The sequence below is a fragment of the Batrachochytrium dendrobatidis genome (assembly GCF_000203795.2).
Source record: "Batrachochytrium dendrobatidis JAM81 unplaced genomic scaffold BATDEscaffold_5, whole genome shotgun sequence".
Classification (NCBI taxonomy): domain Eukaryota; kingdom Fungi; phylum Chytridiomycota; class Chytridiomycetes; order Rhizophydiales; genus Batrachochytrium; species Batrachochytrium dendrobatidis.
This window is the reverse complement of record NW_006281103.1, coordinates 1493986-1504522: the sequence shown is the minus strand read 5'-3', so window position 1 is coordinate 1504522 and position 10537 is coordinate 1493986. Positions and strand designations below refer to the sequence as shown.

Below are 10537 nucleotides of genomic sequence, written 5' to 3'. Positions count from 1 at the left end.
ACAATATGCAGATCGATGCAGTCGTTCCGTAACTCTGTTATCCGTTCGTCGGCACGGATGCACAGATCTATAAAACTGCGCAGATCCCTGGGACACTCGGGAGCGTATGACAGGTGTGTTTTGATATCCGATGACAGTCCACCTTTGAAAATAAAGATTTTAGCTCCGTCGTTCCAATCTGTGTCGGCTGATAAACGCAGGAACTCGGTAGCATAATCTGCGCAAGAGCGTTGACCTTGCTCGAAGTTCTTTAATTGCGCTTCGGCAGAGCGCTCTCTGTCAGGATCATCAAATTGTCGTCGGAATAGATTGATAAACTCTGGCAACGAGTTTAGAACTGGGTCATTGGCCGCGAGTAACGGAGTCGCCCATTCTGCAGCAGGATCTGTGAGTAGGCTGATCATGAATCCGACTCGCGCTTGGTCGGATGGAAATTGCGTGGGGTGCATCCTCATGACCAAATTGCATTGGCTGACAAAAGTTGTGAATTTGGAGCGATCTCCGTTATACCTGTCAGGGGGAGGTATGTTCAACGTAGCCTGAACTTGTGGGATACTGCGCTCCGCGCGCAGGGATGCGATTTCGTTCTGCATGTTTTGAATGACATTCTGGAGGGCTTGCACATAGTTTTCCATGGTGGGATTTTGAAATAATAAGGTAAAAAGTAAAAGGAAAACAAGAGTAAACAAACAGGTGGTTCAAGAAAATATGAGTTTTATCAATGTGTTACCCGATTCCAACTAGTACAAGCACCTGGTCTTTGCCTCGACTTCCCTCTCGATTTTATAGTTTCTAACACAATGCAATAGTGCTGTATTGACCATCAATTGTTTTGGTATTGCTGGATATACCTGGGCTGATTTTAACCCGAATATCTAATACACAATTAAAACTATATATTAAGCCAATTTACGAATTTACTGGTAGCATATATGGACAGTTGCATCAATAGTATGGGGTGTTGTCAATATCACTGTAGTTGTCAACTGGAATTTGTATGCCAGCAGACTAAAAACACTGGTTCGAGATTGTTGACATGGTCATTGTGTTCAAACTCGTTGACAATATTATACACAAACGTGTACATCTAATGCAATGGTTCAAACTTTTAATGGATGTTTGCTTGAAACTGATCTGGATCGCTATATCAACAATTGGATATGAATGGCAGATATACAATTTGATTTTCATTTCTGCAGTGTTCATCTATTTCAAAATCAAATAATGAAACTATTCAAAACTATAGTATCTCATATGGACTATTGGTAGGCACTCTGTAAGTTTGACTCGCTACATCAGTAGTTTGTTCTTTCATGTTGTTTCCATCATACTCTGTTTCCATCTGCACTTGTTGCAATAAACTTCTAGGCTCGACGTAACTCGTCAATAAAAACGTATAAATCTCGATCGCATAAATCATGGGAGGCATGTACCATCCAGAAAATGTAACATGCGTCGGATCATATAGGAATGAATGCACTGCAAATCCAGCAACAATGATGTTGAGTCCAAATATGACAATAAATCGAGGACCTTCCCGTTTTAGCAAAACTTGATACACGAATCCTTTTCCTGTAAATCCAATGGATTTGCAGAGTGACCAGAGAAATGATATTGATGCCAACGATGTAAACAGACCTTGTAATACGAATGTGAATGCAAACAACTCGCGAGTAAGCTATATATGCAGTAGTTGCAAAAAAACATGGTTGTTAATAAAGTTGAAATGGCATGTTTAATACTTGGACTCGATATGACTTACTCCAATCAGCGGACTGGAAAAAAATATGGAACTTTGATCTGCAACGACATCAACGTTGGATAGTATTCCGAGAATATTGGCTGGCACAGAAAAACAAAAGGTCGCAAACCCAATAAATGACAGTAACCATAACGACAAGGATGATCCCGAATGAAATACTCGTAATCGAACCACCATGACAGCAAGCTAAACATGCCATTGAATATCAACAAGTCAGAAATAAACACAACATGCAAAATGAACCAATATTTGCCATAGTTGGTACTTGCCAACGATGTACTGGTTAGAAAGTTGGCACAAATTGCAAAAATCGTAACCCATGCCATGGAATGATTGGCAGTCTCATACGGCGATATCGTGTAATCCAGCAACACAATCTGTAAAATTGACTGCAGCATACATAAACTCCATGCCACAACAGAAATCTGGAATAGTGATGTGATCCACGAGGTTTTGGATGCGGAAACTAGAAAAAAGAAGGTTGATATGAGCTCATGGAGCGCGATTCCTAGAAATATTGCAGATGGTGTAGCAAATGCAGACAGTGTACGTTCAGGAATTTCAGTGCTGATATGAGTGGTCTTGAATGGCTGATATCAAGTCTTGAACAGACAGTGTTGTTTCTGGCGTTGAAGGATGATTTCTGGTTGTCGAATGTGGAGGTTAACTAGTCGGATTGGCAACTCTGATGGAATGCTAAAAGTAAAGTAACTGGGCAGTGATTCAATGATTTATTCATGGTTATAGGGAACAACTGCTGCAAAGGATGGAGAAACTACAGATACAGAGTGGTCAAGAATGTTTGTAGATGTGAATTGGCGTGGATATTGGGTCAAGTTTATCTTGCGCGTTCCAACTTTGCATATTGCGAATAAACTCTGGTGAATCGGTAATGGCATATGAAATATCAAAAACACAATTAGTAAATGGAAATACAACAGGTCAAATAATGCATGGTGTTGCTCTTCACAATAATGACACATGGGTAACCAACTATTCATAGTCTGAATCAAGTGTGATGATGCAAAACCTCAAATATCTTCAAACTCACTATTCAAAACTCCAGCATCGGCTAGTCTATGCATTCATGTTTATTCTGGCTGTATCTCATTCAAAATGCTGACAAAAACTAAACAAGGCTGGTCTCGTAGCATCTTGACTCGAGTGTGTATATCAAATCATACCACTCGTTGCTTGTGAAAATACCGGAAATTGTGTAATTGGTATTCTAATTTGACAATCTGGCTTGAACAACTGTTGAGCAGTCTGTAACTTGGTGTTTCATTTGACAACCCAAGTTCAGCTTTGGAAACATGTCAAGTGCATACTTTTGTAGCAACGCTGCATTGCAAAGTACACAACTATCAAGCAACTTGTTCAATCTAGTAGTGATACTGTTCAGCATGATACAAGTGTTTAAAATTACTTTCAAGTTGTTGAATGGTTGACCAACACACCAGAGATTTGGCAGTCGTGTAATTGAAATGTGGTATTTCACTGTCGAGTTCAGTTGGCCAAGGTGTGTACTGGATTGCTGCAGATACACTCACTGACCAAGATATTCCATGAATATCACAATGACAAATGCCAGATTGTTGTATCGACAGTTCGAGCATTACCTATTTACAGATTAGTGCACTGGATCTTGAACAGTAAGCAAAATGTGCAACTCATCACAATCGATACATGACATGTAAAATATCCATTGTACAATACACCATGTTTTTTTGGCTTGGATGCATATCCACCAATCAATATCAGATGTATGCCAAAACATATCTGTTTATTCAACAATACCATTTTTGTCAATCAGCATAATGCAACATCTTTACCGCCGTGCAAACCCTGACCAGACATATCACTGTTGGATTTGATGAGTGGATCAGTTCCAGTGGTTTGATCTAGTTCAAGAACAGCAAGACAATGCCATGAATTACAAGTTATTTCCGCTCCATCAACAACAAAGTGGAAAGTAAGGAGTTGATGGTCGACTGGAATACCAACAAGCCTGTCTTGTAAGCAGCTACCAGGTCATCAACATTCATCAATAGCTCATTTATATCCAGTTTTCTGATAAAGTGAATTACAATTATAGCTGGTTGTCCTTGCTGAATAAAATCAACATTTTGGTTTCAAAAGACTCGATACAAGAGTCAAGACATGCTATTTGTATTTGTCAGTAGAAGTTACTATATCATATTTTGAATCAATTACTAAACAGGAGGCTGAAAGGATGGAAAGCCAACTGGAACTGGTATTTACTTGTGGAAAATCCAAACTGGTCGACCACACCAGTATCCAATGTATAATAGATACGAGGGTGTGTTTTTCAAAACTCCTGTGTAGTTTGAAAGAGTCGCGATCCACTGATGTCAATCCAACCATCTGTATATTGTAGGCAAATGGCTAGATGGAAAAAGACATGGATACGGTGTTTTCCAATATTCTAGTGGTGCAACCTATCAAGGAGAGTGGGTGCAAAACAAAAAGGCAAGCATATGCTACATTTGATTGACACAATGCCAACTATTGCAATATAAAGTTGGATATAGCTGACTATAAACACACTGACAGCATGGAAAAGGAAAATACATTTCTGAATACGGCCGTCAATACATTGGTGAGTTTCAAAATGATCGCCCAGTTGGTAATTTCGAGCGGTTTTCAAACAGTAAGCTTATATTTTTGAAATCTATACTTGCAAAAGTTGTACGCTAGTTTGAACTTTTATACTTTTGATTACAATCCACAGATTTGCCGTACTTGTTTTTGGCTACATCTGAAAATTTGGAGCATGCTTCAACTTCTGGAGCAGTTATCAAGGAAATTCACGATATCATCAATCGACATTATGGTAAAACTATATTATGGGTTTCTGCTAGCCAATTATGTTGTAGCAGCTGTATTAGTTGGCACAATGCAGTTTTTGACTTGTAGTTTTTAGATTTGTTGTGCCAGACCTATACCCACTATAGCAAGCCAGCAATAGATTTGGATAACCCAAAACATGTGTTGACTCGAGAAAGTATGTGGCAACTTTTTGCAGATATTGGAATAGTTCAGCAGGGAATCACATTTGGTAAGGTTGTTTTTGGTTTGATTGTCGGTGACTTTTAATCCAAATGCACTTGGTGTTCATGTTACCAGAAAAGTACATGTATTGACTCTGAATAAATAGCGGATCTAAATCGCGCATTTGCCAAAGAGTTTTATAATCATCCTTTTTTTGGAGAACGCTATCAGGTATTGATTGTTCAAATCATTTGGATTGGCTGTTGTAAATGCTACAGTTTACCAACATTTGGCCATGCGTTCAATTTGGTAGGATCCGCATAACTCGCATGAGCAATTTATTCTACACGACTTTTACGAGTGGTTATTGCTTGTAAGCAACTACGTATATAGAAACAGTCCTCGACTATCTATTCACGAACATGGACAAGCTGCAACACTAGCTTATCTGATAAAGCAGAATTTGATTCCAAAAATGCATCAATTGGAATTAAGCAAACAGTCCACCCCAACAAAATATGAGTTGTTTATGCGGTTGATTCACGAGGTAGTGATTTCAAGCTACAATATGTTACTGTATACGCATTTTTTGATTGGTTTAGTATACTGAGTATAACTATTTCACGTAATATACTAGCATTTCCAAGACAATTATAGTCGAGAGGTTGAGCAGCTGTACATTCAGTGGGCAAAAACTCATTCCAAAGCATTGCCAAAATCCAAAAAAGACAAGACACTCAGCATCAGAGAGTTGATTTTAGTGCTCAAGGTAAAGGATTGCTTTTTTGTCAAAGTATTGATAAATAGGTGTTTCAGGTGGACAACTAAACTTTAAATGTTGTGTTTGATGGGTTTAGGATTACAATATTCTTGCAACTCTAGCAGCACAAATCACTATTTCTTTTGTAATTCAACATTTTTCAAAATCAATTCCAAACGTAGCTGATTCATCAAGTTGTTGCTTGTATTGACTTGCAATATGGCTATAGTATATACAAATACATGCTTGATTACAATGTAAATGGTAGTGTTGTGATAAACCTTGCTGTCAGGAACTACTTAATTGCGAGTGAATTGGGACAAAATCAGGTGCCTGTACTTGTAGGTAATCAAAGTAATTTATTGATAAAACTGGGGAAAAGAAATGAAAAGTATGGTATGTTTAGACCTAAAAAAGAGCACAGTCATCGGAGGTGGTACCATAATTGGAGAAGGTTACGTCATTAGAAATCATGGATAACCAAGGTTGTGATCATCACACTTGTGCTCCACTAGTGGAGACACGCTCAGAGCCTGTTGATGAACCGGTGTGCCAGGGTAAAATTGATTAAAACAGCCCATAAAAATCTGGCTTGCTAAAAGGCGTTTTATGCACCTATCAACCCGTCCAAAATCGAAGTCGAAAATATCAAAAAAGATTCCTGAAAGTTTTTGTTCGGTTAAACGCATCTTCTCGTACAAAACAGAATGTTGGTCAACGCATATTTCCTGCTGGTTTTCAAGGTTTGCAAGAGCAGCATTCCCATCTTGAATGAGTGACAGAGTTTCCGTATAGTCTGGACTACCATCACCTGCCTTAGTTTTAGATACTGACCTGACTTTTCCACGCAGGAAAATTAACATTGTTTTTTGATTAGTAATTTCTGCTAATAGCGAGCTGAACTTTTCACCCATTAGCTCAACATCATATTTCGCTTCTGCATATCCTTTGATCGCCTCTTTTGTTTCCCTTGAATAATCACCACAATTAACCGAGTTTACATCTAAACCAGTAAATGTCGAAGTGCTGGGATAAGTAGTTGCAGTTGCAGTGTAAATAGCTGTGGAACTAGATCCAAGGTTTGCAGTCGCGCTGGGATTAACTGGAGTAGCTGTAGTAACTGAACAAGCAATCAGCGTTGATGACAATACAGCAATCAGTAACTTCATCATAGTAGTTTGGTTGAGCAAGTTGTAAATGATTGTCATTCAGCAAGTTGCTTTTTGGATTGCATTTATATCAATTATTGAATGAATGGTATTAAAAGCATGTTCCTCGAATGGCCGTTCCAAGGGACTATTGTTGATGTCAGGGTTGGTGTTAATTTACTATTGTTGGTGTCAAAGCAACTTTAAAGGGATATCCATTCATGCAATGATCCGTAATACTGGTTGGGCTGATGCTTAATTGTGCGCTCAATTGTTTATGGCTGGTTGATTGCGCATCTTCCATCCTTTTCCACTCTAAAGTGGGACAGTATGTCACAAGATAGGAAAGCAAGTTGGGTTCAAAATAATGCCGCATAGCTATATGTAACTGAACTGACATTCAGTCGATATGACGGTCATCAATGTGTTGTGATATTGTATGGTTTACAATCACAGTTGATTGACATGATTCAAACATGTGGTTTGGTGATACTTTGCATTCAATTCGGCACAATCAGTCATCGCTGCATATTGTCCAGTAATTCAATCAATCAACTGAATCAATACAATATAGTCCATGTTGCAATCACAATGTCACATTGATGATCAGTGACTTGCAACTGTTGTGTTGGCATTGCATGTTGTGTGTTACTATATCAATATCGATTGTCACTATATAGCTGTATCAACCACACATCATGATCATATGTCATGGTTGACTTGTATTCTGGATTGATGCACTCACTCCATCACTTGAGAAACTCGTTGTATGACTTGTATGTATACTGCAATTTGATCCAGACATTTGACATCACAACATGGTCCACATACAACCTGATTGTGATGGTAATTGTCGACCTGATTATCGATCTGATTGTCGTGTCGGTATACATGTCGAGTATGTACATTCGAGTGATCAAGCCATACATGTATATGCATACAATACATACAATACACACCAGTTGCGTTGATCAGCATGTGTCAACTGGTCAATATCGTCAACCTGGTTATACACGCACTTGACATGTGCATCTGGACAGTGATCATTGTACAATCCATACTGTTGTGCAAACCATATATGACCAGTCATGTCAAGTATCCAATCAAACATCCAACCAGGAATACAACCAAAATTGAGTAGTCCGAGTATCGATCAACAACTGCAATCAATATCAAATTACCATGCACAATCGATTGCAGTCCACACCAGTTATAGTTGATCACACATGTCACACATACCACAATGTATGCTGCATTTGAATACATATCATGATGGTCAATATCAACCACACACAGCTGGCACACGCATGACCAATGACGGCACTCGACGACCACAACGATCGATACCAACCATATCGAGTGAGTTGATACATTGCATTGACACTGGATATGCGATATCAATAGTGTAATATGATATACTCGCTGTAGTATACCAATGACTCGCCATTTTTGAACGAGTCAAACTGGTCGAGTTGATCAGATCTGATATCAACACACAACTATTTTGTTAGTCTCGGTATTCTACTTGATACATGATGTGTAAATACGACTTGCCAACTGATATTATATCAACAAAACACATGCATGTCATAATCATCAATTTGTACAGGCATGCAATATATAACCAACTGTATTTAAAATACAAGTGTCAAAGTACAATGATATCAGCAAGCATGTTGATCAAGACTGGAATGATCAAATTCAACACATGTGTGTTCAATGCACTGTAATGTAGTGTAGTGTATTTATTACAAGTTGAATCAGTAATGCGGTTGTAGAATGACAGTCGATTAGATTAGAACCAGTTCGGATTAGCACTTGAATCAATAACTCGCGATCTTCATTTCAAGACCGACTCAAGAACGATCGACTTTCCATGCAAGACTGGATGAAACTTTTCGCACACTAGATGCAGTTCTCCGTAGAGTGGATGAAGCTCTCTGTAGAGTGGATGAAACTCTCCGTAGAGTGGATGAAGCTGTATGTTGACTGGGTGGAACACTGGAAGATGTTTGAGTAGAATGAACTATAGATGGACTCATCGATGACGATTCGGTAACATCAGGATCTTCCAAGACCTTGGGGAACTTTTGAGGGTTGCGTATTACTTCTTGATACGATGGAAGTTGATCATCCGGGCCCTGTTGAGTTACTTTATAGAGTTTAGGTTTCCCCATTACAACTTCATACGATGGTGGTGGACCATGAAGTTGTGATGAACTTTGCTGTCAAGAACTACTTAATTGCGAATGAATTGGGACAAAATCAGGTGCCTGTACTTGTAGGTAATCAAAGTAATTTATTGATAAAACTGGGGAAAAGAAATGAAAAGTATGGTATGTTTAGACCTAAAAAAGAGCACAGTCATCGGAGGTAATACCATAATTGGAGAAGGTTACGTCATTAGAAATCATGCATCACCAAGGGTGTGGTAATCACACAATCATTGTCTCGACTTGACACGATCACATCAAACTTGTATACATGACTGACCTGATTATGTAACCATTCAAACACTGTCAAATCGTGTATACACACATGTTCAGATTCCATTTGGATTGTTGGTCAGTACAACTCAATTGTTGCAAACCATCATTGCAATGTCATTCAGTCCTGATCAGTCAATTGTTGGATTTGTAAATGTGTTACAAACATGCTGAATCTGACATGTGAATGGTGATTGTTCCAATCAATAAATGGATTGGATTGATTGAAATATTGTCATTGATCACAATCACTGTTGACCAATACACTGTAATATACTCGATCATCAGTCGACTCTGCATATATCAACTAGTTGCAACACGTCATAATCAATGTGGATTGTATTGTCCACCAATCGATCATGACAGCTAATCAATACCAATCATGTAGTCAATACAATCACCAACATATTGATGATTGTTGACTAGCGGTTACAACTCGTCAATTACATCCAATGTTACAGGTGATGCACATCTGATTACTGCAAATCAACAACTTTTCAATCAAATCATAGTGTGCATTACCAACAGACCATGCAATTACAAATCAATGTATATGTGATCAGCATTTGATATTTGATGGTGATGAGTCAACCATGATTGATTGTATCATACAACTAATACAGTTGCATTGTCTGGTATTGATGATCAACCCAGTCATGTCAAACAATAACCAATGCGTGTATATCGAGTTTGGGTTGCATGGACACATCAAGGTGCTTGATAAAGAGTCCAACGTGATGATACAAACCCGAGATTATATGAATATCCAAGTTGATGAATCAAGTCGAGGTTTGCAAAGTGTCAATGTCAGGTCAATCAAACAAGTCAGTCAATCATTATATGGTGACTAGTGATGGCACGGTTTGAATGTCAACGAGTTGGACAGTCGACAATATGGGTGATTGTGATTTGGTCAAACCGTAACACTCGCATACCACGGAGTCGGTTTGGTGTGTGTGGTGTAAGCAATATGCATAAACTTGTTGATATCATGGACTATAACCAATATACATCACACATATACAGTGGTAAACACCAACGTGTGATGTATCCAGTGATCGTATACTGGCTGATTGGTGCAATATGATCATGTCACATACTATTGTATTGGTGGCAATGTGTTGTTGAACAGATGAGATCCAGAGTGTTTGCAACATAAATGAAGTGGATGTACAACATTGCTTGTGCCGTCATGTAATGATATCGCCTAGAATATATTGTGTAGCGACATCATAGTGCGACAATATACTCTGGTCGCTAACCCTGATATCAGGGTTTAAATCAAGCAACGGACGGTTGTATAAAGGGGATCCCTTTAAAGTTATATTGACATTCATAGCAGTAAATCAATGCTAACCCCGACAACACA

The 10537-nt window shown here is 38.6% G+C and overlaps 4 protein-coding genes across 4 annotated transcripts; 1 reads left to right on the top strand and 3 right to left on the bottom strand.

The window, feature by feature from the left end:
- Positions 1-1240: 1240 nt before the first annotated feature.
- Positions 1241-1939, bottom strand: BATDEDRAFT_24756 (uncharacterized protein; the record flags this gene model as incomplete). Its single annotated transcript, XM_006678471.1, has 2 exons — positions 1241-1678; positions 1763-1939. The coding sequence occupies 2 exons, from the start codon at positions 1937-1939 to the stop codon at positions 1241-1243; spliced, it is 615 nt and encodes a 204-aa protein (XP_006678534.1).
- Positions 1940-4184: 2245 nt separating this feature from the next.
- Positions 4185-5745, top strand: BATDEDRAFT_24755 (uncharacterized protein; the record flags this gene model as incomplete). Its single annotated transcript, XM_006678470.1, has 8 exons — positions 4185-4233; positions 4347-4433; positions 4515-4616; positions 4707-4841; positions 4941-5005; positions 5088-5321; positions 5412-5543; positions 5632-5745. The coding sequence occupies 8 exons, from the start codon at positions 4185-4187 to the stop codon at positions 5743-5745; spliced, it is 918 nt and encodes a 305-aa protein (XP_006678533.1).
- A 259-nt stretch (positions 5746-6004) lies between these two features.
- Positions 6005-6706, bottom strand: BATDEDRAFT_24754 (uncharacterized protein; the record flags this gene model as incomplete). The annotated part of the gene is made up of 1 exon (XM_006678469.1): positions 6005-6706. The coding sequence occupies one exon, from the start codon at positions 6704-6706 to the stop codon at positions 6005-6007; it is 702 nt and encodes a 233-aa protein (XP_006678532.1).
- A 1832-nt stretch (positions 6707-8538) lies between these two features.
- On the bottom strand, positions 8539-9235 carry BATDEDRAFT_24753 (uncharacterized protein; the record flags this gene model as incomplete). Its single annotated transcript, XM_006678468.1, has 2 exons — positions 8539-8907; positions 9176-9235. 2 exons carry the CDS (start codon positions 9233-9235, stop codon positions 8539-8541), a joined length of 429 nt encoding a protein of 142 aa, XP_006678531.1.
- Positions 9236-10537: the final 1302 nt, after the last annotated feature.